A 27,648-nucleotide genomic window follows, 5' to 3' on the forward strand; every position below is an offset into this window, starting at 1 on the left:
TGTGCCTATGTTATTAATGGTCGGGTCGGTGCATAACCAACCTTGAGCAAGGATTTTGATAGACTACAATGGTTGAAAGTTTTAGATATTGAAGGATGTCTCAAGATTCGTTGCAGAAACCTAGTACCTTAGAAACCTTATATCAACCCCAAAACAACGTATACATTTTAAAATATACTTAAAAATCTGGGATAACGTTCAGATTTTCCTAGCTCGTCTAAACCTAAATTAGAACAAAGAACCAATAGCTCTGCTACCGTCGTAGCAGAGAAACCCATAGTTCCCAATCGATCATTCAGTAGTCTCCAAACTTATCTCTCTATCATTTGAAATTAGTAGGATTTCAATTCACTCTCTATAACTTAGAAATCTATAGGATTTTTGGAATCAATCACTCTCTGTAATTTGGAACCTTACCATGAAAGTTTCATGAGGAGTTGTGTACTCAGCTGCATTTTAGTAGCGTATAGCATCCCCAAACCGACGGCCAGAGCTAGCGGACAATCCAGACGCTCGAAGATATACTCTGGGCTTGTGTGTTGGATTTTGGAGGGAGTTAGGGTACTTACCTTTCACTAGCCGAATTCTCCTACAACAACAGTTATCATGCCAGTATCGACCGACCGCCTTTTGATACATTGTATGGAAGAAGCACAGGACCCCAGTTTGTTGGGGGTAGGGGAGGTCGGGCATCGATTCATGGGGAGTAAATAGTTTATACTCAAGACTACGAAGTTGATTCAGCATGTGTGTGATAGGTTGCGATTCGCACAAAGCCGATAGAAGAGTTATGCTGATCTATGACGTTCGGACCTTAAGTTTCAGGTAGGAGACTTGGTGCTTCTGAAGTTGTCACCTTGGAAATGTGTCATTCGATTTCAGAAGCGGAGCAATTTGGTCCCCAGATTCATTGGACCTTTCATGATTTCGGCCCGAGTGGGCAAGATTGCATACCGGCTGGATTTGCTTGATGAGCTCAGCCATATCCATAACACATTCCACGTGTCTCAGCTTCGGAAGTGTGTGGCCGATGAGTCCGCAGTTGTTCCTATGGATGATATTTAGGCCGATGATTGTCTGAATTATATGGAGAGGTTGGTGGCAATCTTAGACCGAAAGACGAAGGCTCTACGTAACAAGGAAGTGTCACTAGTCAAGGTCCAATGGCAACATAGGAAGGGTTCTGAATGGACATGGGAGCCTGAGGTGGATATGCGAGAGCACTACCTTGATTTATTCGCGGTATCAGACTTTGAGGACGAAGTCTAGATCAAGTGGGGGAGAGTTGTAACATCTAATTATTCGGGTATTCATTTTAACCCTTGAGTTGTGCTTTATTTGCAAGATTAGTCCCCAGTGGCAGTTTCGTAATTTTGGAGTCAGCTTGGGTACGCAGGGCGTACACCTTCATACGCAGACCGTACCAGAGTTCGCATTAGTACGCTACGCGTACGCTAGTACGCAGCGTTTAAACCTTAAATTTTAGGGTTTGGACCCTATTTAAACATATTTATGGCCACATGCATCTTCTTATCTTCAGCCTCCTTCCACATTTCGAAACCCTAAAGAGTGTTAGTGCATTATGAAGCTTGTAGAACCATTTTTGGTTCCATTTGTAGCTTTTGGAGCAAAAGGAAGAGCATTAAGGTTGTGGTGTTTCACTCAAGGCTTTGGATCCAACATCTTATTCCCCTTGTGGAGGTAAAAAGCTTCAACCTTGGTGTAGAAATCTTATGGATCTAGTTTTAGCTCAAAGTCGTTCCCTTTTTTATCCCAAACTTGCTCTTTTTGAGTAGAAGGTACTCCAAGGCATTTGACTTGTCCTTTTAGAGGTTTTGAGGGGTGTTAAGTCATAAAGTAGGGTTTTTGGTCATTAGTTTCTCTCCATGCAAGTGCTAGATTGTCTTAATGAGATAAGAGACTAGGGTTTTTGGAGTTAAGGTCTTAATATCCATGCTAAACCATAAAGTTGGAAACTTTATGGTTAAGAACATCTTTTGTTGCCTAGATCTGAAAGTTGGACGTCAGTGCTTAAGGAATTAAGCACTTAATAAGAGGGGTGGTGAGCAGCCGCGTACGCTGGGCGTACCGAGGGGTACGCTGCGCGTACAAGGTCAGCTCCCCGATCCTCGGTCAACTACGAAGTACGCCCTGCGTTCTGACTGAGTCAATATCACTGACTCGGTTGACTTTGACCGGATTTTCACAAAGGTTTGATCTAGGGGTATTTTAGGTATTTTGGCCTATAAGATGAGTTTGTGTTATTGAATTTATTAAGGTGATTGGTAGAGTTGATATCGGAGCAACGTGCTATTCAGTTTGCTTATCTGTCTATGAGGTGAGTTTTCTCGCTATATCCATGGGTCGAAGGCATCAATGCCAACTCATTGCTTGTTATGTGTGAAGGGCCAATATATATGGTTTGGGCTAGGCATCAAATGTATAGATGAGTTAGGGAATTTGTCTTTGTATTTTAGAGTCTTTTGTGTATGTTTGCCGTTTTTGGTCTAGGCAAGTTCTCGGTTAAGGTGTGACCGAAAACCAGTTTTCGGTCTGCTGACAGAAAACTGTTTTCGGTCCTTGTGGGTATATATAGGTTGTCAGGCTGTCAGATCTAAGGAGTTGTACTTTGCTAGTTTTCGGTCCCTGAGTTGTATCAGACGGTTTCAAGTGATTAATCGTATGCAAGCTCAGTTTCATTCCATCTTCTACTCCATTTCTTCTTTATTTCTTATGATTGATTGATCACTGGTGAAGATCCTTCCATCAAGGACCTTACAATTGGTATCAGAGCTCAAACCGGTGTCAATCAAGTGTGTTTATTCATTTTTCTGCTTCACAGTCGTATTCTTCACGTTCTCGGTCACTAGAAGCCTGTTTTTGCTCGCGTTTTGAAGATCAGATCACAATTTGCATCGTGTGGAATCGAAAACTGCTTGGATTTCAGCTTTTCAGTTGAAATCTTATTGTTTTTGGTTTGATCTTCATCAACCGAAAACATATCTTCAATTGATTTTTGTCCAGATCTAAGCTGTTTGGAAGCTGTGTTTGAAGTTTCAGTGTGTGGAAATCAAAATCGGATCGAAAATCTAAGTTTTTCATTGAAAACTGTTAGTTTTCGGTTCAATCTTCAGAAACCGAAAATTGTTCTTCAACCGAAATCCTTTGAATCTTCAGAAACCGAAAACTGTTCTTCAACCGAAATCGTTTGAATCTTCAGAAACTGAAAACTGTTCATCAACCGAAAACCTTATCCTTTCATCATACTGAATTCCTTGATTTTCGGTCATCACTCCTCAACCGAAAACCCATTTTATTTGAAAACAAAAACAACAAAAATTAAAAAAATGGAATCTCAAAGCAGGTCAGCTCACCATGAATTGGATGCAATTATGGGAACCACTTCTCGAATTCCCCGACTGTTATCCGCGGAAGGATTTCCAGAATGGAAATATCGGATTGAAAAGTACATCAACATGAAAGATTTCAAGATTTGGCGAAGCATTCTGAGAGGTCCAATCCGCATCACAACAACATTGGAAGATGGCACAGTAATGGATAAGCAAGTTGAAAATTACACTGACGATGATTTCGAAAGAGTCGAGGAACAGGAAAAGGCTCTTGCTACACTTACCATGGCATTATCTCCGGAAATTGCTCAAGGTTTCCGTGAGTATACATCAGCAAAGGCATTATGGGAAGCACTTATTGAAGTCTATAAAGGCAACAAAGACATGAAACAGAGTCGCCAAGACATGCTGAGACAAAAGTTCAATATGTTTAACCATGTCTTGGGTGAAACACTTGAAAATCAGTTGCAAAGGTTTATCACACTTACCACAGAAATGAGCTCTGCTGGTGTTATGGTTACAAGATCTGAGATTAACAAGAAGCTGCTAAACTCTCTGCCAAAATCTTGGGATATGAATGTCTTAGTGATTAAAAAGAACAAAGATTTGAACCATTTGAGTTTGGCAGAAACAATGGCGATCATTAAGGCTTGTGATCTCGATGATAAGCAAAGGGAGATTAATCATGTTAATTCATACTCCACAGCAAATCTTGGGATCCAAACCACCAACAACACTGCTTTTTCAAGTTTCTCTACTCCTCAAGCTCCTCAAGCTCATGTTCCTCAAGTTCAACCCTATGTGACTCATCAGCCTACCTCATACGTGATCCCTCAAATGCAACATCTTCAAGTTCCTCAACCTCAAACTTTACCACAACAAGTTGGTTCTAGTGTTGGTTCATCCACAGCTGCACCCGTTCAATCTCATGGATTCAGTTCTCAAGCTTCATCATTGAAAGAGAAGGAAGAAAATATGGCTCTCGCCACTGGTCTGGTGAACTGCTACAATGCTTTTGTGGCTGGAGAACTCTCCCCACAACTCTCATTTGCTGATCTAGACCAGATACATCCTGAGGATGTGGAAGAGATGGACATTACATGGCAAATGGCCATGGCGGTTTTCAGGGCAAAGCAGTTCTCCAAGAAAACCGGAAAGAACAATTGGAGTGTGAATTCAGACAAGAAAGTGGGATTCAACAAAGGGAAGTTGCGATGTTACAACTGCCATGAGCCTGGTCATTTTGCAAGGGAGTGTCCAAAGCCAGACCGAAGAGAGAATTCTGAGCGAACCATGGTGTCGGTGACCTATGTCAACAAGGGATCTTCTTCAAGCAATCAGACTGTTAACTTGGCGATGGTAGCCCAATCCTTTGATTGGGAAGACCAAATTCAGGCTCTGAATATTTCAGGACCTGAAAGTGCACATCTTGCCCAGATCAAGGATGGTATGGAAGAAGAAACAGAGAATGATCCTGAAGAGGAAATGATGAATCTTCAGTTTGCGTTCATGGTGCAAACTACTCCTAAGCCAGCTAAACCCGAGGTCAGTGAATTTGGTTGCTCTCAATCTTGTATTAAGACTTTTAAATTCTTACGTGAACAAATTGAATTAATCAAGAGAGAGAACGAGGACCTTAAGTATGAGGGTTACACACTTCGAAAAAATCAAAAGCCTTTAAAAACACAATTAGAGAATAAAACAAAGGACTTTAAGAAAGTGCAAGAGGATTACAGCAACAAATGAGAGAACTATGATCATCTCAAAAGAAAGTTTGTTGTTGTGACCGCTGAACTTGATTCATTGAAAAATCGTCTTGAAAATACTGAATTTATTTTTAACAAATTCGATGGGTTAAGTGAAGTAGTTGCAAAAATGATAGAGGGACAGATGCGGTGGAAGGACATTACTTGTGGAAACCAAAAGAAAGTAGGATTAGGTTTTGAGAGTGTCCCTCCTCCATTCAATCATACTTATACTGTCATTCCTCTATCTCAAGAAGAGATTGATAGAGAACCTTTTTTAGTTTATGGAAAGTCTGCTTCTGAACAAGCAACATGCTCAACTGATAAAATTTTAGATACTAACATTTCTACCTTAAGTGCAGATGTGTCAGTAGTTCAGGGGGAGCATGAAGATGAAAAGTCTGAGTCGAATAATTCAGTGTCAAAATTTGGTGTTGAGTTTTGTGATGAGTCTGTTTTAAATTCTAAAACTGATGTTTTTGTTTCTGGTGGTGTGTTATTTTAGAATGATAAAATTGAAAATAATGATGTTGTTTCTGATAAAGTTGCTAAATCTGATTCAAGTGCTTCTACATCCTTCACGTTTACTACACAATCTAGTGCTTGTTCTTGCAAATGTGAAAATGCTAGAAAAGATAATAAACGCAAGAAATCTGACAAGAGCAGTACCATTTCTAATGATAATAAACAAATTTGTTTCAACTGTGGTACTGCTGGTCATATTGCCAGAAATTGTTTAAATCGAATGTTTGTGCATCACATGTCTAAAAGAGGAGAGAATGAGTCTAGAGGACGATCTTTAATTAGAAAATCCTCCAGAATTCGCTCTCGAGATGATGACTGGAAAACAAATCAAAACAAGAAAATGGCAGGTTTTCAAAAGAACAAACAAGTTTTCAATAAATTCACAAATAGTTTGCCAAAATCGACCCAAGCTAAGCCAAAGTCGATTTCGTCAAAGAGTCGGTCTGGATCTTCAAACTCTTCAAGTAGAAAATCCACCTGCTCAAAGCAAACTGAAAAGAAAGCTATTTCAAAACCTAAATATCAATGGATGCCAAAATTAAAATCTGATCAGTCATCATCCTCCTCTGTATCTGTTGAAAAAGAAAAATCAAAAGAGAAATTAAAAGATGAATATGTGAAAGTTAAGGGTCAACTCAGGATTGTAATGACCTGGGTCCCCAAATCTAAATAATTCCGCTCATCGTGCAGGGACAGTTGCGGAGGAATGTCGTCAGACCGTGGTATGTCGACAGCGGCTGCTCCCGGCACATGACTGGAGATATCTCCCAACTGCACGACATCCAGACATTTAATGGGGGATATGTCTCCTTCGCGGGCGGAGAAGGCGGAAAGATAACGCAGAAAGGAACGGTGACGAACGGAGTGCTCAGTTTTGAGAATGTCAACTATGCTCCTGAGCTGAAGCACAGTCTACTGAGCGTTTCTCAAATTTATGACAAGGGTTTCTCAACACACTTCACCGATAAAGAATGTCTAATCTTAAAGTCGGGCATTGTCATCCCGGAGGAATGGATTCTCGTAAAATCAAAGCGAGATGGGAATGCCTATATTATCGACATGAACAGCAATGTACCCGAAGAAGTCACTTGTCTCTTTTCCAGAGTCTCAGAACAAAACGCAATGTTGTGGCATCGTCGACTTGGCCATGCAAATGCAAAGAATCTGAACCGGCTTGCTAAGAACGAAATGGTCTGCGGTCTGCCTGTCAGAGATTTTATTACTTTTGAAAAATGTGTTTCCTGCGCTCAAGGCAAACACCATCGGAAACCACATCTGCCAAAGCAGGTCAACTCCATTAATCAGGTGCTCCAGTTGTTGCACATGGACTTGTTTGGTCCGGTCAACGTCCTCAGTATCAACCAAAATTCATATTGTCTCATTGTGATAGACGATTTCTCTCGTTTCACGTAGGTCTTCTTTCTGTCCAACAAAGCTGGGATCGCTGACCTCATCAAGAAGTTCATTGTAATGATTGAGAACCAAACCAACAACCAAGTGAAAGCGCTACGCACAGATAATGGAACAGAGTTCAAGAACGCTGTTCTTGATCATTTTTGCGCTGAGAAAGGGATCGTGCGTTAATTTATCTCTGTTCGGACACCACAACAAAACGGTGTTGCTGAGCGGAGGACTCGGACGCTACAAGACGCCGCGAGGACGATGCTTTGTGATTCTAAACTTCCAGTTTTCTTTTGGGCGGAGGCGATCAACACAGCTTGTTACGTTCAAAATTATGTTCTGATCAACAAAGCCCAGATGAAAACCCCATATGAGATTCTCTATGGACACAAGCCATCTGTCAGCCACTTCCGAGTATTTGGCTGCCCTTGCACCCTTCTCCACTTGGAATCCAACCCAAAATTCAATGCAAAAGCCGATGATTGTTATTTTGTCGGATACGCTGCTAGTACTGCTTACCGGGTATACAACAAGAAGACGAAGCAAATCGTGGAGTCTTTCGATGTTCGCTGGCTTGAAGAGAATGAAACGGACGCTAGGGTGGGTCCTGATTGGCTATTTGACTACACATCGCTATTCAAATCCTTTAGTGTGTTGTCTGATAACCAAGTTGGGTCTACCTCTAGCTTGAAGACTATCTTTAAAGACGAAGATGAAGAGGTTGTCTACAGACCACCATTGGTTTCTGCTACTGATCCTCCGGTGGTGTCTATTGTTCCAATCGTTTCTCCTGAGTCATCAACGCAACAATCTGCTCCAGATGCTGATGCTACTCCTCTAACTCCGGTTGAAAGAGAGTTCATGAACCAAGATGCTTCCGCTGTCACTCAAAATCTGATGGAACTTCTCTTTCCCAAACAAATCGTTGATGAGTTTGTAGCAAATCCACCAAACGAAGCTGGTACATCTACCGTGGATTCTTCAGAAAATGAAGGAGCTATTAATATCCATAATCTTCTCGTTTCAGTCAATGACATCAGTCACGAAATCCCATCTCGCATACAGCGCGATCATCCGATAGAAAACGTCATTGGCCAGCTGGGGACGGAGTTCAAACGAGAAGTCAGAGTGGAGACGTCAACACATGTCTTTATTCTTGCTTCATTTCTCAAATAGAGCCCAAAAACGTCGAAATGGCTTTGAATGAGCCCAGTTGGGTGGATGTCATGCATGACGAGCTCAATCAATTCGAAAAGCTTGGGGTTTGGAAGTTGGTAGAGCTGCCTAAAGGCAAGAAATCTCTCGACACTAGGTGGGTGTTTCGGAACAATCAAGATGATTCGGGTGTCATTGTATGGAATAAGGCGAGACTGGTGGTCCGTGGGTTCAGGCAAACTGAGGGTCTTGATTATACTGAAGTCTATGCTCCGGTGGCGCGCTTGGAGGCTATCTGTATCTTCCTCGCTTATGCTTCCTACATGAACTTCACCGTATACCAAATGGACATCAAGACGGCTTTCTTGTACGGCAAGGTGAAGGAGGAGATTTATGTTGACCAAACTCCTGGGTTTGTTAACTCAAAACTTCCCAACCATGTCTACAAGTTAGACAAGGCTTTGTATGGGCTGCATCAAGCTCCTAGAGCCTGGTATGCTACCCTCACACAGCACTTGCTCAATCATGGCTACTCACGCGGTACTATCGATCAGACCCTATTCATCAAGCATGTTGGTCCACATCAAATTCTTGTACAAATATATGTGGACGATATCATTTTCGGGTCGACGAGTCCTCAGCTATGCACGGAGTTCGAGGACGTCATGAAAAAGCGGTTCGAGATGAGTTCTTTGGGGGAAATGACCACGTTTTTGGGGCTTCAGGTCAAACAATCTTCAGCCAGAATTCTGATTCATCAAGCCAAATATGTGGATGATATGCTCGAGAAGTTCGGGTTCAGAGACGCCAAACCTGCTTTGACGCCCATGGCGGAGAGACCACTGCTGACTCCTGATCTTGAAGTCGAATCCGTAGATCAAACGTACTACAGATCGATGATCGGATCGCTGATGTATCTGACTGCAAGTCGCCCAGACATTATGTTTGCGGTCTGTCAATGCGCGGGCTACCAGGCTAATCCTAAACTGTCTCATTTTATTGTTGTTAAAAGAATTTTTCGGTACCTCAAAGGCAGCCCAAAACTGGGTCTTTGGTATCCGAATTTGATCTTTATGCTTTTGTAGACAGCAATTATGGCGGCTGCGAGCTTGACAGGAAATCGACTTCCGGCGGATGTCAATTTCTCGGAGATAGGCTGGTGTCTTGGCAATGCAAGAAGCAGCATACTGTCTTGACCTCAACAGCAGAAGCAGAATACGTAGCTGCGTCTGCTTGTTGTTCTCAAGTCATATGGATCCAACATCAATTGTTGGATTACGGTTTGAATTTTCAAGAAACCCCTATATTCTGTGATAACGAGGTTGCGATCCAAATTGCTAAAAATCCGGTCCAGCACTCAAAAACCAAGCACATCAACATCAAAGTTCATTTTATCCGAGATTGTTATGAGCGCTCGCTCATTCGGCTAGACCAGGTTCACACTGCTAATAATGTGGCGGATCTGTTCACCAAGCCGTTTAACAAAGCTCGATTCGATGTGCTGGTAAACTTTTTGAAAATGATTCGCTTTGAGGATTAATTTTTGTTTAGGATAGTTTAAATTTGCGCATTTTAATTTCATTCTCACCCATGCACAAATTTAGGGGGAGAAATAATCAAAATCCAAAAACATTAGAAAAACAGAAAAATCAAAAATATTTCTGTGAAGTGATGTGATGGGAAGTGATATCAGCTTGTGATAACAGACAATCTGAGTCTGTGTAAAGTACCAAAGCTGAATAGTCCTTATGTATTTTTATCTAGTAACTTAGGATCAATCTGTCCTGTCACTGATAGCATTCCTAAAACTTGTCACAATTTTTCGTGCTTAAGTGGACCACAATACTGGCGATCGACCAGATCTATTCATGAAAGGAGAGGGACTGATAAATGGAAAATGATTGTCTAATAACTTTGATCCTATATCACAAAAGGTTAATCAATTCTAGATAGATGATTAAATTTAGGTTCAAAATCAAAATTTTAGTATTTTTAATTTTATTTTATTTTCATTTTTTAAGATTGATAAATTTTAAAAAATGTTTTTATTTTATTTTTATTTTTATTTTTATTTTTTAGGATTGGTAAAATTTAGAAAGTTTTTATTTTATTTTATTCTATTGTATTTTAATCCTCCAAGAGTTTTGTTTTCTAAATTGTTTTGAGTATTGGGCCTCACACATTTTCGGGTGCAGCCCACTGAATTCAGATCAGGTATATAAAGGAAAAGGAACCCCGAAAATCAGTTCCTTCCCTCATTTTCCTCTACAAACCGAAAACCCTCTAAATCCTCTCTAAAATCTCGAAAACTTTTTGTGTTATTTTCTCGAATTAACTTGATTTTCTTGAAGGTATGAAGATTTCGACCCCAGCTATGTAGTTTTTATTGAGAATCGACCGTGAAATCATGGCTAAATCGCGAAAACAATATCTGTCGGCGAGCTTTCGGTCCATCGGCTTTCGGTCCAAGCTTTCGGCTGATCACCGGCTTTCGGTCGAGCCGAGCCGTTTTCGGTCTAGCCGGCTTGGACGGCTTTCGGTCGAAGCTGTTTTTAGTCCAATGTGGCTTTCGGTCTTCACAGTGTTCGGTCCATGAGTTTTCGGTCTAACTGTCTTGACCGAGAACCCATGTTTGACTAATAAAATTCAATTAAAATGGCCAAAATTAATTGATATAATTGAGAAAATAATTTTAATTTGTTTTAATCAAATGTTTTCTCACCTGGCTTGTTTTGTGCAGATAAAATGGCAAGTCTCAAAGTTGCTGAAAGCCACAATGTGTCTATTCTTCTTGATGATCCTCCAGTAGCACACAATGAATTCAAATCAATGATGCATGGGCTAAGGGAATGTTGCATCTTCACTGCACTAACCTGGAATCCAGTCATTTATCTGAACCTGATCAACGAATTTTGGAGATCTGCAATTGTCAAGAATAGAGATAATGGATCAACGACAATTGAAGCTTCTGTCAGGGGTCGCAAAGTTGTTATCTCTGAGCAATTCATCAGAGATATCTTGAAGATTGATGACAAAGCTACCTTCCCAACTGATATAGATCTGAGACTGGTTGATGAGTATCTCGAGAAGATGGGATACGAAGGAGTCTTTCCACCTACCCTGAAGAAGCTGTTACCTCCTTACTGGAGGTTTCTAGTCCACATTTTTGTCAACTGTGTATCTGGGAGAAAGGGTGGTTCAGACGAAATATCCTCGAGAAATACTCAGGCGATCGTTGCATTGGCTGCCGGGATTGACTTCAACTTCTCAAGGTTTATCTTGGAGGAAATGGTTTCTAATGCTAACAAGAAGTCGAAGGATCAATTCCTGCTCTATCCAAGATTTATTCAAATCTTCATCAACAGCCTATTTCCCGATCTGGTCAAGACAGGAGAAACACTTGACTTGAAAGCTTTCGGACCAAACACTGTGAGCCTAATCAAGCAGAACCGAAAGGGGAAAATAATGTTCCAAGGGAAGTACCCTCTCGTGAAATTTGGAAAGTTTGCTGAGCTGTCAGACTCTTCAAAATCCCATGGATCGTCTGAACAAATGTCAACTGATCAAGCATCGTCAGAACATGCAAATGTGAATGGCGATTTTATCGATACGTCAGACAATGAGATTGAGACTGTTGTTCCAACTGCCATTGTTGCTTCAGAGCATGATCTCACAAACGTGGCGGTTCAGAGTGACTTCAGTGAGGGAACTATAGAAGAATTCACTGAGACTGAAGGAGGAGAAGAGGATGAGTATGAGAATCTTGATTTGTCCGGTTACGACGAAGATGATGTTTCGATGCAGTTTACTGGACTTGAGCACCCTTTGTCAAATGAAAACCTCGATGACTTCCTCAACGATATCGATGATGGTGCCAATCAAACACTGGAGAAAAGGAAGAAAGCTGACGATCAAGAAGTTGAGCCTCCGATTGTTGTTCAAGTGGCTGATTCTTCAACTCATATGGACACATCATCAGGGATTCCTCCCCTTGATAATGTGGTTCCTACATCCGAGCCAATTACAAGTGATATCCAGACAGTCATGACCTCCCAGCCCCTGATGAAAAGACGCAGAATTGATCCAAGGGTGGGAGTAGTTTTTCCGGACCCAACTCAAACCACAGAGACTCCTCCATCTACAACAGTTGCCCCTTCCTCATCTGTGCCCATTCAAGAAGGCCCCAGCTCAACCCATGAAGCTGGTGGTTCGTCAGCTGGCCAGGGATCATCTCCTCCTAGGCCTTTTCATGATGCTGCCTCAGAGAGGCTAGCCATGCATTTGGCTCAGAGTTTAAGTCCAATACACTCCTCTCGTGGAAAATGTATATCCTTTGAGGAAGGTATATCTGGAGATGATGATGCCTCAATGCCTGAGCTGAGAAAGGAGATTAGTGTGCTGAACCAAAAAAATATCGAGCTTGATATCAAGGTTGCAGACCTTCAAACTGAGAACATCAAGCTCAATATTCAAGTTGCTGATCTCCTTGAAAATAAAGCTCTGAAGACGAAGCAGATCACTGATCTTCAGACGCATTTTGGTTTGTTGACCGCCAGCTATTATGATTTAAAGAAGAAGCTGGAAGAAAAATTTTGTGACAAATTCAAATCATCTGTCGATGAGCCAAGGGTCTATCTTCCAAATCAAGACGCTCTCATAGTTCCAACTCCTACCAGAACAACCACCGTTGTCGATCGTTTTGACAAAGAACCAGCGCATGCTCCAAATGTCGTGGCATTAAAACGTGCTAAACTAGCCAAGACTGCCGAGAAGGGTCAATTTTTATTCAAGAGGAGCTCTGATCAGAATGCTCCCGGGGATCAACCAAACATCACCTTTACGGATCTTGGAGAAAATCGCTTCAAAGACGTTTATGGTGACAGGTCTGGGATCATCTCATGAAGATTCCACGACACTCTGAACATGTGGATCGTGAGAAGGAAGAGTGGGAATACCGAATTGTATAAAGATGCTCATGATTTCCACTCTTAGACCAGGGTTGATCTTGCGGAGTTGTCTAAGGCTCCTTTTTCAAATCCATCTAATGATCCCAAGGCGACACAGTTCAAGTTATTTTTGGAAGGTCAAGTGGCAAAGGGCTTTCCCTCAATGAAGACTGCATAGTCTATCATCAAGGTATACCCGAGTGTCATTGATCCCAAAACCAATCAGCCACTTAGGTCTGTGATGTGGCCCGCTACTACTCAAGTAAAGTTGATCCCTATCCTTCAGAACCATCCAGATGGATCTCTAAAATCCATGCAATATTGGGTGTTTGATGAAACCACAGCTTCCGCTGTCATCAAACTTGAACATGGATGTATTCGTCTATATGACAAGAGGGATCTGCTACAATTTGGAAGGTGGGATATACATGAGCTTTCTCATCATCAGATCAAGATGGCTGAAGACCTTTTTGAGTCTGCTGCTAAGGAATACATTGCCATGGTTGCTGATATCATTCAAAAGGAGATGTGGAATGGAGCTATGGGAAAGTCATATGTGCTGGTGGTCGACAAAGACTGAATTATGCTAGCCCCAAACCAAGGGGGAGATTGAAGGGCCAATATATATGGTTTGGGCTAGGCATCAAATGTATAGATGAGTTAGGGCATTTGTCTTTGTATTTTAGAGTCTTTTGTGTATGTTTTCCGTTTTCGGTCTAAGCAAGTTCTTGGTTAAGGTGTGACCGAAAACCAGTTTTCAGTCTGCTGACAGAAAACTGTTTTCGGTCCTTGTGGGTATATATAGGTTGTCAGGCTGTCAGATCTAAGGAGTTGTACTTTGCTAGTTTTCGGTCCCTGAGTTGTATCAGACGGTTTCAAGTGATTAATCGTATGCAAGCTCAGTTTCATTCCATCTTCTACTCCATTTCTTTTTTATTTCTTATGATTGATTGATCACTGGTGAAGATCCTTCCATCAAGGACCTTACAATGTGTAATGCTAGTTGTCTTTGTGAATTGCATGAAATACCAGGATTTGGCCCTTCGAAATTGTATGAAAGACTAGGATCTGTCCCCTGGCACTTGTATGTAAGACCGAGATTTGGCCTTCGTCATTGCAAGGAAAGACCATGGGGTAGCCCATGGTACTCGTATGTAAGACTGGGATTTTGCAATCAACATTGCAAGGAAAGACCATGGGGGTAGCCCATGGCAGTTATATGTTTTGTGTATGAGGTATTTTGGGGAACTCACTAACTTTATGCTTACGGTTTCATATTTATGGTTTCATGTACTTTCGGTTCGAAAGGGGAGGCTCCGACGTGACTGCACAACTTCCCCCAGAGTTTTACGCATTGGCAATTGATGATATTACTCTGATGTTTAAATAATGTATTCACTTTGATTGGTTTTGGAACTTGTTTGTATGATTTATTGTTTTAAAAATGAAAATGTTACCTTGGATTTTCGAGACGTTACACCTACTATTGATTTGATTGACTTTTCTTATACATATAGTAATTGACTTTTAATATATATATATATATATATATATATATATATATAACTTTTCAAACTTTTCAAAATATTAATTATTTTAAAACTTTTCAAAATACGAGGTTTAAATATTAATTATTTAAATTAAATCTTTTAATTAATTAATATTAAACCTATAGTGATTTATCTTTATCTTTAATTAAAAAACTAATTAAATTAATTAAATCATTTATGGATTAAATAATTATCTACTATTAAACAATTAATAAAATAATTCAAATTTAATCCTAATCCAAAACCCTTTAATTTTCAAAAATAGGGTTTGGGTTTATCAGGTGTTAATTATTCAAATTTTAAGGCTTTTAAAATAACAATTAAGGAAACAAGATAAACCTAAAAGGGCTCCCTAATTTTTGAAAAATGGTTAGGGAGGCTAGGGTTTCAAGAACCTTAGCATATTTCGAAAATTCTAAGGGTGGAGGCTAAGGTTTCAAGAACCCTAGCAAAAATCGAAAATTCCTCCCTTAGGGTTTAATTTCTATGAACCCTAATTTTTTTATCTATTCAAAATTGTGCAAGATCAATTGAAAACTATGGCTTTGATACCATTGATATGTTTTATAGGTTACAAAAATATGTGGCGTAAAAACTTAACCCTGAGTTCAAGTGCAACCTATTGGATCTAAGTTTTATCTATTGATTGCAACAAACAATTGAACATCAAGAACCCTAGGAATACGCTACAATTTTCGAAATTTACAAAGAGATTAGGGTTTACATACCTTTTGATTATTGTTGTAAATAATCAATAAAATCCTTCTTGAACAAGCTCTAGAAAGAAAGCACCAGAAATCTCGTATCTCTGATGACTCACACCCAAAACCCTAGAAGCCCTATAACGAAGAGGATAGAGAGAGATGAGAAGGGAATTTCGTTCCTAATACTTTTAGGAATGTCATGAATGAAAATTGATGGCATTGGAGTCCTATTTATAATTTAGGTAACTTGCAAGCAAAGCAGAATCTGAATTGATTAAATTAAAGATTTAATCCTAATTCAAATCTTTTCCTTTTATGTAACCAGGAGGCTTCTAGAAACCCTAGAAAAACTTCCAATTTCTTTCACCCATTGGATGATTCTATAATTGCTTCTTTTGTTCAACTATTGAACAATTACAATTCACCTCTTGCACCTTTAATTAATTCCAGTGATTTATTATTAAATTATTACAATTCACCTCTTGCAACCTAAATTAATTCCAGGTTAATTCTGATTAATAATTAATTAATCCTAAGTGATTTATTATTAAATTATTAACCATATAAATTAACAAATCAATTATTTAACTATTGATCTCATGTTAATTTATTAATCACATAACAAATTAACATATCAATTATCTATTCTCAGTTAATATATATTAACAAAACATTTCTCTCTTTTCTAATATCATTTCTAGCTATTTCTGGTTATGATGACAACCCAAAAGGATTTTGCTTTTATTTTGAAGTTTATACCAATTTAGTTATGAGCTTAGGTACCTTAATCCAACAATAATAAAGTGGATAACATCTTAACATCATATTCTTAGGTGATACCAAAATTCAAGACACCAAAAAGGATTTTGCTTTTATTTTGAAGTTTATACCAATTTAGTTATGAGCTTAAGCACCTTAATTCAACAATAATAAAGTGGATAACATCTTAACATCATATTCTTAGGTGATACCAAAATTCAAGACACCAAGAAGAGTTGGAGGCAACCACTATTTACCACATGGAAGTCCGACATATCATCAAAACTCATATCATAAAATTAAGATGCAAATGATCATTGTGTAACATTTCTCATCCATGTGAACACATAATGTTGAATATATTTGAAAATTTTGATATTTCAACTTTGCTTGATAAAATTAAAATTGTAACTTTGCTTGATAAAATTAAAATTGTTTCCATCTATATATTGAAATATGTCATACTTTTTAATGATGTGGTAACTTGCAAACACCATATATATGAATTACTTCAAAACTAACTCAAAAAATGATATATGGATAAAGCAAACACCATATATGTGAATTACTTCAAAAGAGAAAATAAGAAACACTCAAAATGTCTATCATATGCCAACCAAACAAGGCAAAACTTTATGAAACGTAACCAGTTCACACGATTGAATTTTTTTGGAATTCAATCAATTCATTAGTTAGCACTTAGCAATATGCATTGTCCTACCCAAGCAAACCATAAGTGGTCATGTTGGATGCATTAGCTCCACCGGGTACGATATGAAGGTTGTTGGGATGCTCTGACTGTAATCGTAGAGTTAGGATGTTTGGTGGAGATATTTGTGGGTATCCATAGACATTTTCGTACTCCAACCCATCTTCTATCATCCCATATTGTGGATCCTCTCCTCTTAAATCCTGTATTTATGTCGATAAAACTTAAAATGCAATAATACTAGTATTATTATAATTATCATTATTATTAATTATTGTTTACTCTCGATAATGGAACTACTAAGACTAGTAGTAAGACCATCACTATATGTAATACCATTTTTTACACAAATAATTAGTAAACCACATACCATTATCTATATCAAAAACCATTATCTATATCAAAAAGAATATTTCCAGTTTCTTTTCTAATTTATTTAGTTTGTAAAAATACTTCCGGTTGTTAGTTTTTTACAAATCTATCTTACATATTTTGCTACAATAACTTTAAAAATTATAAAGATAACTAAACAAATAATTTGTATGTATTTGAATCAACGTAATTGTGATATTATTAAAACAAACATATTATTAATAAAAGATATATTTAAATAAACACCACACATTTATTCATAGAAATATTTTACAATACAATTAAACTAATTTTAAATATATAAAGTCAAACTTGAAACAACTTAAATAAACTAAATTAAATTAATTTCAAATATATAAACTCAAACTTGAAAAAACTTAAATAAACTAGATATGTATGAAAAAATAAAATTGACATATGTATGAAATTATATTTGGCCGGACAAGATTTACACTACTTTTTACATTAAAATGGTACTTGGTTGAAAATGTCCTATAACAATAAATAATATCCTTACAATAAGGATTAATGGACAAAATTGTAAAAATGGTCCCTGTTGTATGCATTTTTTTCGAGATTTAGTCCAAACTTCAATTTTTTTGGCTTTATGACCTTTTGACTTAGTTTGTATGTGGAAATGACTCGAAAAACTGAAAAGACTAAAATGCCCTCCTCATATATTTTTATATTTTTTCTATTTAATTAAATGTTTTATTAATAAATAAATATGAGCTCTCTCTCTCCCTCTCTCTCTCTCTCTATGTGTGTGTGTGTGTTCTTCTTCTTTGACCTGATTGTCTTTTTCCTAAAAAAACACACACATTACCATAAATCAGAAATCCAAACCCTGATAACACTAGAGGCTTTGATTGAAGTTAATAGAAGTGAGATTTGGAGATTTTCTCTTCTTCAAGATCGATTTCAGAGAAAGAAATGTATAAGAAGCAAGAGCTGGCACAGAGGAGCTGCTTTAACTTGTTGTCGTATACACGTATCAGAGAAGGTCTATATCACAGGGGTGTGTAAGAACCTTTTTCAAGAGGTGTCTCAAATGGGTCTTGTGTCCAAATCACAGGGGTGTTCATAGAGAATCGAGTTGGAGCAAATGGGTCTTGTGTTTTTACTGGAATCCATCTAGCCGTGATGACTTTTTCTGACGAGAGAGATGATAATGAGATATGCTTGATATTCCTGTTGGCTTTTTCTAGGTTTTCTTGTTTCTTGCTTGATCAATCGATTGGGGATTTTTGATATTTGAAGTTGGTGTTCATGGATTTTCTGTTTCTTAATCATTTGATCTTGGATTTTAGACTTGTGAATTGGGTCTTCGTGAATTTTTTTTCTTGATTATTCCATTTGGGATTTATGATTTCAGTAATCGATGTTGATTTCTTCCACTATTCTTGAGCATCGTTCAAAGTTTAAGTTATTTTTTGTTTAGGTTTTCTGGGTATTCTTCTTTAAACTTTAAATTCTTTTCTATTTGGATTTCTGATTTCTGTAATGTATGTGTTTTTATTGTTCAAACCTTGTAATTGTCTTCCCATTTCCATTAATTTACACGAGAGAGAGAGAGAGAGGGGGGAGAGAGAGAGAGAGAGAGAGAGAGAGAGGCATATTCTATTATTTTAATTATTAAAATATTAAAATAGATATATAAAAATGTAAAAATAAAGTAAAGGGTATAATAGTCATTTTAACTTTCGAATGGACCATTTCCACATACAAACTAGACCAAAAGGACAATAAAGCCAAAAAGTCGAGGTTTATATTAAACTTCGGAAAAAATGCATATCATAAGGAACATTTTTGCATTTTTGTCATATTAATGTCATCAATAATCGAAAAACAGTTTTTTCTTTTTATAAAATATTATTTTTTTAAAAAAAATGCAAGAATTGGGTAATAAACATTTTTGTTCACAAAATATATTAAATCCATTATTTAATGATATTTTCTTAACACAAAATTCTGGTTCTAATTGTGTACTTTATGATATCACTTTTTAAAAACAATGGTTTTTTCTAAAGAAAAAAATGTTATTAACCATTCATTACAAATCATTATAATAATAGTAACAGTTATAATAAAAAATATTATATGATATTCACAAACAAACCAAATGTTATTGGTAGAATGTTGATATATAACCTAACTTTTCTACATTTGCCATAATAACCGTTAATTTTGAAATGAATATTTCAGCACTTAATGATATATTATGTATATTTTTTATTATTTGTACCAAATATTTTTCTAATAAAATTTCCGTAAATCTAAAATGTCTACTACTAATGTTTTTTCAATTAAACGATATATTCCATGTGTCATATGTTGTATTATGAAGTAGGTTCATGCGAAAACATAAATATCTTGCGAAAACGCGAAAACAGATTTTATCTTATAAAAATCAAACACATGTACTATAAAAAAATAAATTTATTAGCAATAAATTAAAGATAGTAAGTTTACATTGGATGGTGTTATGATAATATAGATTTAAAGACGGTTTTAATAAAAAAAATCACGTCCTTAATCATTTTTAAATTCATGTTTTCATAATAAAAATGTTAAAAATCATACTTTGCTAATATGAAACAATTTTTCATCTATCATCGATTATCATCATGTATTTCAAAGTTTGGATGAATTATTTTCCAAAATATAATGTTGAGGTGACACAATATCATAAGTTTTTCTTGTTTTCATGTTTTCGTAAATTATTTGCATTTTCGCATGAACCCTCCCCGTGGTACTATAACTTAGTTCTTAGTTTGTTTATTTAACTTTTTATTTAAATTTTAGTAAACAAGAAACATTTTCTCAGTATTTCATATTTATTTATCGTATTTCAGAAAAGTTTTTAAAATATCTGAGGACGTTGTTTTCCTATAAGAAATCCGCAATCCATAATCTAAAGGGTTTAGGTCATTTTTTGTCATTTAATTTTTGGTTTTGTGCTCATTTGGTCACGTAACTCTTTTTAAGTTTTAAAAGATCATCAAACTTTTGGCTTTGTGCTCATTTAGTCACTTAACTTTTGGTTTGGTCACATTTAGTCACCTAACTTTTAAAATTGTGTTCATTTAGTTACTAAACTTTAAAATTTTTTCAAAAGTTTAGTGACTAAATTAGCACAATTTTAAAAGTTAGATGACTAAATGAGCACAAATCTAAAAGTTAAGTGACCAAACCAAAAGTTAAGTGACTAAATTAGCACAACGTCAAAAGTTTGATAACCTTTTAAAACTTAAAAAGAGTTAAGTGACCAAATGAGCATAAAACTAAATGTTAAGTGACCAAAAATAACCTAAACCCTAACTTAAATTGAAAATAATTTTTTTTTTGTCAAAAACGTACTTTCATGTGACATAAAGTCGTATTTTAATTTAAATGCCTCATTTCAAACATGATAGTTATCTTTGTAAAATCGAAAATTAAATTTGGTTATTTCTCCATATTCCCTAATTTCGGATATATATATATATTTTTTTGCGATTATCCCAAATTATTGGTATAATAACAGTGGTAATAATAATAATATTATTATTATTATTATTGTTATTATTATTATTATTATATGTTTGCATTTACTATAAATTTATACCTGTCTCAAAATTAAAAGTCAATTTACACTTTTATATACGTCAAACATTTGCATCTTTGTTTCAAAATCAATAAAACTAAAGAGACATGTAAGACAGATTTAAAAACCATATTTGAGTTCTTTTTCAAAGAGAAGGAAAACCGATGTTCAAAATGTAAATGAATCCTTATTACTAAGAACTTAGATGGCCAAAAGTATAGATTTCATTTGTATGTATCCTCTCTAAAATCATATATGAATGTATCTGTTTGATCATATTTTGTTGCTTATTTTTTTTTCTACGGAAGTTTAATTCAAGATGTGAAGATTGAAGAAATATGAGAAAGCTTACAAATTCATGCATGAGTTTCTTGTATACATCTTGGGCACTTCTCACCTGAATTACCAATAATCAGAAAAAAAAAAAAAAAAACAATTTTCGAAAAAAAAAATTATAGTATCATCAATTACCTTCTTTTTGGAAGTCTCCACTTTATTACCAATGACTTTGAGCTGTAATTTTGGTAAAAAAAAAATAGAGAGAATTATGTTTCTAAATAGGGATGAGCATCGGAACCGGATACCCGCTTTTGGAACCTGAACCGTCTCGGAACTGCCGGTTTTGGAACTGGAATCGCCTTAAGCGGGTCCGGTTCCAGTTCCTAAAATTATGGAACCGCCTTAAGCGGTTCCGGTTCCAGTTCTCGTTTTTTCGGAACCGCTACCCGCTGGGTACCCGCCGGAACCGGTTTAAATATATATATATATATATATATATATATATATATATATATATATTATTTCATATAAATATGTGTGTTACTTAGACCGGTTTAGAATATATTGGTCCGATTTTGTTCGTCTTTGGTCCGAATTGATTTGATTTGGATCGAACTAAATTGCGGTTTTATCGACAAAATTTAACAAAATAAATCTAACCGGGTTACCCGCTCCCGGAACCGGAACCGCCGGTTCCGGGACTGGTTCCAAACATTTGAGAACTACCTAGAGTGGTTCCGGTTCCGGTTCTAACTTTCTAGGAACCGCCGGTTCCGATTCCGGTTCCGGTTCTCGCCAAATGAGGCGGGTACCCGCCTATGCTCATCCCTATTTCTAAATATAAAATTCCAGTAGATATTTATTTAAAAGAAATGAACCTTGCGTTCACGAATAATGTAGACAGCCTCTTGTGAATCTTTTTCAAGCGCAAGCAATTCTTCAAAGTTGAGATCTTCCAAGCAATCACCCAATCTTTGCCTACCAAGTAAAAGAAAGACAAAAGAATTCAAGAATGTATTTATTTTCATTTTTGCGTAGAATATTATGGATATTTTTTTTAGGGAGAATTTTATATATACCCTTAGTAAACATCTAAATATCGTATTTGTCCGACCTAAACTCTAAATATCGTATTTACCCTCATTAATATTTTAAAATTTCGGATTTGCCCAAAATCTATTTTTTAATAGTTTTTACATTTAATAATCATTTTTCTATATTATTAAATCATTAAAATTAAAATAAAAAGTGACTGGACCATAATACCCTTACCTTCTAAAGTTATTTTCTGCAAATTGCGACTGCAGACTAGAACCTACGTCTTTTTTTCTTCCTTCTTCTCGCTGCACCTTTTCTGTTTATGCCCTCTTTTCGCCAATCGTTTTTCAATTGATTAGTATTAGTTAAGTTTATGTTTTCATTGGTTAATTGAATATTCAATTTCATGATTAAAGTACATTGGTTTTATTTGTTAATTAAGTATTCAATTTCGTGAAGTATGGATAGCTTCATTTTTAAGTTGTTTGTCAACATTTTCCTTGCTGGCAACAAGTTCATCCAACTCCTTTTCATTTTCAAGAACAATTCCACAAATTCAAAGAATTAAATTGAATTACGAAAAGCACACAATTATAGCAGGGAGATTAAACTTATGGTTCCTAATTGTTTCTTATGATGTTTCCAACTTCTGAGATTAAACTTATAGTTCGTCGTTTTCGTGATGGATCGTGGTTGCTCCGGTGGCTGATCTGGAAGCTCTCCACGACCATTGTCGTGGAGAGTATAACGGATGGTCGTAGGGATTTGGGGGGAATACGACCAACTAGCAAAAGGGTTTTTAAGATTAAAGGGTATTATGGTCTATTCAATTTTTATTTTAATTTTAAAAATTTAAGAATATAGGAAAAAGAATATTAAATGTTAAAAACTATTAAAAAAATAGATTTGGGCAAATACGATATTTAGAGTTTAGGTCGGGCAAATACGATATTTAGATGTTTACTAAGGGCGTATATGAAATACTCCCTTTTTTTTAAACCAAGTTATAAATTAAATAAAAGAAAAATGAAAATTGAAACCTAATTTGCTTCCTAAGATTTCTGTTTCCCTCTTTTTGCTGTCTCAGTTCCTCTTGCATTTTCTGCATGAAAATTAGTAAAACATTAATAACTTTTGTATGGCATTTATCTTTATTATTACACGTATTCCATTTATTTGTTTATTACTTTTTTTAAAAAATGAATTAACCGTTACATATTGTTATTTACTTATTTATAATTTCTCTAATTAAGTGATAGTTTGTATAATTGTATATAACATTTGAAATCAGAAGGTGGTGATAAATCAAGGATGATAGTCGAATCCCAGATTTTAACACTTTCTGACAAAATTTTCGGCTAAAATCTTTTATATCATCCAAATACTTACCTGATAATGAGAGTTCCAGAGATCGATTCCTGTTGCCTTCTGATACTGATCGAAGAACTGCTTCATCCTGATCCGAACATTCATCCACACAAGCATAATCAAAATCAATAAGAACTGAAAAGAGTTAGAAACACTACCAAAAAAAATCTAACAAAATCTAATACGTACGTAATGGAAGGACTGATGTATTCATGAAGCTTATCAGTACAAGAAACCATGATAATCGACACCTTTGCATCGCACAACACAGTGAGTTCACTCGCCTTCTTAAACAATCCGTTTCTCCTCTTGGAATACGTCACTTGCCTATTCGTCGAATTCTCTATCTTCTTTATCTGGATCTTTCCTCTCGCCATTGATTTTCTAAGCTAGTAGATCGATCTCCTTTTTTAGCAAAGCTTTATCAATCTATCGATCTATCCGAAATGTTGTTCTCATTAGGTTTTCGTAAAAAGTTGCTTGTGAAGAGAAATAACACAAACTGTGTTTGAATTTGTGTGGTGGGGAGAGATGGACACAGAAAACGTGTGTAAAGAATGGGGGAGGGAAAGGAACAGGAAGAAAGGGAGGTGGAATTGTTGCCAGAAATAGGAAGCCATTGCCCGAAAAGAGAAAAGGGTAGGAGAGATTCATAAAGCCGTTTAATTAGCCAATTACATTTAGAACCCTTGTATATTCACTTTCAAAGGGTATTCTAGTAATTTTACTCATCTTTGTTTTATAAAATAAAAATACATATTACGAATTTAGGATCATGACATTTTTGGGAATTTGATAAAACATTTTAGGTTTAAATGCACATATATTATCTTGATAAATGAAATGATGTTAGAAAGTAGTTTATAAAACAACAATATACACAAAAAAATTGAAGAAGAATTAAATAAAGATAAAAATATAAAAAGTTAGAACTTGATTAACAAAAGTGCGATTACTTTGTCTATTAAGTTGTTATCTTTGTATCATATTAAAAACTAATACATGTATGTATAGCTTATAGGGTTAAGTCGTATCCTTATTAAGTCTATTTAATAAAAAAAATAGCATCTTAATTATTGTTACATTCTTAGGACATATATAAACTATCATTGTCTTGAATTTTGAATAATTAAGAAACTATCATTTATTAAATATGGATTAGAAAATGTATCCTTAGTCTTTAGTCTCAACTCTTCTCTTTCAACAAAAAGAAAACTGTGTGCCTCGAAGGAGTAAATCTACACAAAAATCAAACATACATGATAATTCAACACTTAGCAACATGTTAATCAACATCAACAAAAACTATAATCCCATGACAATTTAGTAATGGAATATATGTGTATTTAGGAATAATATAGAAGTAGGTTATATTTGTCGTTAAAAAAAATATAATAATAGGAGATAGATGTATAATTTTATATCTTAAGGATTGAACAACTCTTTCACGTGTAAGCAAACGACATAAGAAAAAAATTAACCTGTAATAAAATATAAATGCAGAGACTAAATCGGTGTAAACACTAAATAGATGTAGGAAAGTAGTGCAAATACTCTAAGTGGAGCTCAAACAGCTAAATGAAATAAATAGCGAAATTGAGAGATGAAAAAGAAGTAGCAAATAAACGGTGGAACAATGTCCTATGAGAAAAGGAAAAGAAAATACCTAGGTTACTCCACTATTTTTATTATAAGCAGCAAAACGATTATACATGAGGCGGTGCGAGCTTATTCATTTATATTCGTAAGGATGTTAAACGAACAAATATAAACTAGACAAAATTGTAAGAATGGTCCCTATGGTATGTCCAAAATTGCTACTTTGGGCCAAACAGGTTTGGACTAGCACCAATAGTCCAAAGGTTTTCATTTTGCTGCTGTTTTGGTCCAAATCAATTTAAAAAATCTAAAAATGACGGATTTGTCCTTTTCCATTTGTTTTTTGTTTTTCTTTTTGTTATTTAATTATTTTCTAACTAAAAAAATTAAAATAATTAAAATAAAATAAAATAAAATCTCTCTCTCTCTCTCTCTCTCTCTCTCTCTCTCTCTCTCTCTCTCTCTCTAACCCCAAATGGGTAAAACTCTAATCTCCGATCTCTCTTGCCCTTTTTCTCGGTCCACATGTCTGGTGATACGATGAACAAGGTCATGATGTAAACAGAAGAGAACGATAAACATGGTTCTCTTGAATCTGATTGTAACTTGCAGGTGGTACCAAATTCGAAGAACAGGGGTGTGGAGACGGTGATGGAGGTGGTTGCACGATTAAAACAATAATAGGCTTGTTGAATCGATTAGAATTTTGAACCCTAGATGATGAAGGTTCAGACCATCGATCTGATATTCGGAGATCAACGAGGAGGAGAGTGATGAACACTGTCATTGCTTCCTGCGATTGATTTATCCCAAATGATGGCGATGGTGGTGTTAGATTTAGGGCTCTGGTAGCATCTCCGGTGATGGGGTGGAAGGCGATTTTGATGAACACCGACGTCTTTTCTGACAGTCTCTATTTGGGGTGATTATGTGGTATGGTGTCGTATTTGGCGATTTTGGAAGGTATTATCATCAAGTTTAGTTTCATTTGATGCAGATGGTAATCCCAATGTGTTGGTGCAGTCGATGGCAGTGGTGGTGGACTGAGATATATTAGTTTTCGATGGAGGTAGATGTGAAGAAACACTAGAGAAGATGAAGCTGGTGATTAGACGAAAAAGACGATCAAGCCGGAGAAGACGACAAAGTCGGTGGATGTAACCCAGATCGACGAAGACAAAGTCGTTGGAGCCGGAGTTGCCAAAACCCTAATTCTTCAGATCTCGATAGGTGGCGGCGCTGTGATTCGACGAAGAAGACGATCAAGCCGGAGAAGACGAAGGAGGGCTTCAGTTTCGATGGTTTCCGGCGAGGAGGTGGTTTCCAGCGTAACTGTAGACCGAGAGAGATATAATCTTGTATGTCAGGTGGTTTCCAAGAGAGAGAGAGAGAGAGAGATTTTATTTTATTTTATTTTTTAATTTTTTTTAGTTAGAAAATAATTAAATAACAAAAAGAAAAACAAAAAACAAATGGAAAAGGGCAAACCCGTCATTTTTAGATTTTTTAAACTGATTTGGACCAAAACAGCAACAAAATGAAAACCTTTGGACTATTGGTGCTAGTCCAAACTTGCTTGGCCCAATGTAGCAATTTTGGACATACCACAGGGACCATTCTTGCAATTTTTTCTATAAACTATAATAAACGAATCGTAAACAAATAAACACACACACACATATATATATATATATATATATATATATATATATATATATATATATATATATATATATATATATATATCCAACAAAAAATTATAAAACTTTCTCCATCGCTGGTTTTATAGAACATAATCGAATGAATGTTTATAACATAAATAAAAAGATATCATGGTTTGTGTTCTTTTAACTAAACAAACAAAAAATATTAATAACACTCGTTTATTTATTAAATAAAAATATAAAGGAATTTTCCAACAAATGGCCGGATAAACGTGTGGTTCATTTGCACTATTCATTATGATATTTTCATGATTTATAAACTAAATTAAGTAATATATACTACATGTTAATTATTTAGTTTTAACCAGATATAACAAACCTTAAAGAAAAGTGGAAACGATTGATATAGCATAAGTTGGTTTGGTGGACAAAAGGGCGAACGTGGGAGGTGGCGGGTTTACGTACACGCCAAATCCTAGGAAGCTTTTCGGATGATAACGTTGTTCTTTCTCAACCTGATGTCTATTTTCCCGTCATTAATCATTAATCATCTCAGCTATCAACTTTGTCTAGACAATTATGTTTCATATTTATTTTTGAAAAAATTAATAATCTAGCCAAAGTTGTTACTTGTTAATGGTTGCAAGTGATCACCAGCCTAGCTTGGTTATGATAACGTTGTTCTTTCTCAACGTGATGTCTATTTTCCCGCCATTAATCATTAATCATCTTAGCTATCAACTTTGTCTAGACAATTATGTTTCATATTTATTTTTGAGAAAATTAATAATCTAGCCAAAGTTGTTGCTTGTTAATGGTTGCAAGTGATCCCAGCCTAGCTTGGTTGTGATGCATCCGGGTTATAGGCCCCAGTGGGTGGGGTCAGAAGTTCGAATTC

The 27,648-nt window shown here is 36.0% G+C and overlaps 1 protein-coding gene across 1 annotated transcript; it reads right to left on the reverse strand.

Moving 5' to 3' along the window:
- Positions 1 to 16,676: 16,676 nt before the first annotated feature.
- On the reverse strand, positions 16,677 to 23,988 carry LOC145111173 (floral homeotic protein DEFICIENS-like). Its single transcript, XM_079047461.1, has 7 exons — positions 23,677 to 23,988; positions 23,509 to 23,575; positions 23,160 to 23,221; positions 21,960 to 22,059; positions 21,274 to 21,315; positions 21,155 to 21,199; positions 16,677 to 17,047 (listed from the first exon to the last, which is right to left on the reverse strand). Exons 1-7 carry the CDS (start codon positions 23,862 to 23,864, stop codon positions 16,853 to 16,855), a joined length of 699 nt encoding a protein of 232 aa, XP_078903587.1. The 5' UTR covers positions 23,865 to 23,988; the 3' UTR covers positions 16,677 to 16,852.
- Between the last annotated feature and the right edge of the window lie 3,660 nt (positions 23,989 to 27,648).

Source organism: Lactuca virosa, chromosome 5 (genome assembly GCF_052849685.1).
Source record: "Lactuca virosa cultivar CGN04683 chromosome 5, Lactuca_virosa_CGN04683_v6, whole genome shotgun sequence".
NCBI lineage: Eukaryota > Viridiplantae > Streptophyta > Magnoliopsida > Asterales > Asteraceae > Lactuca > Lactuca virosa.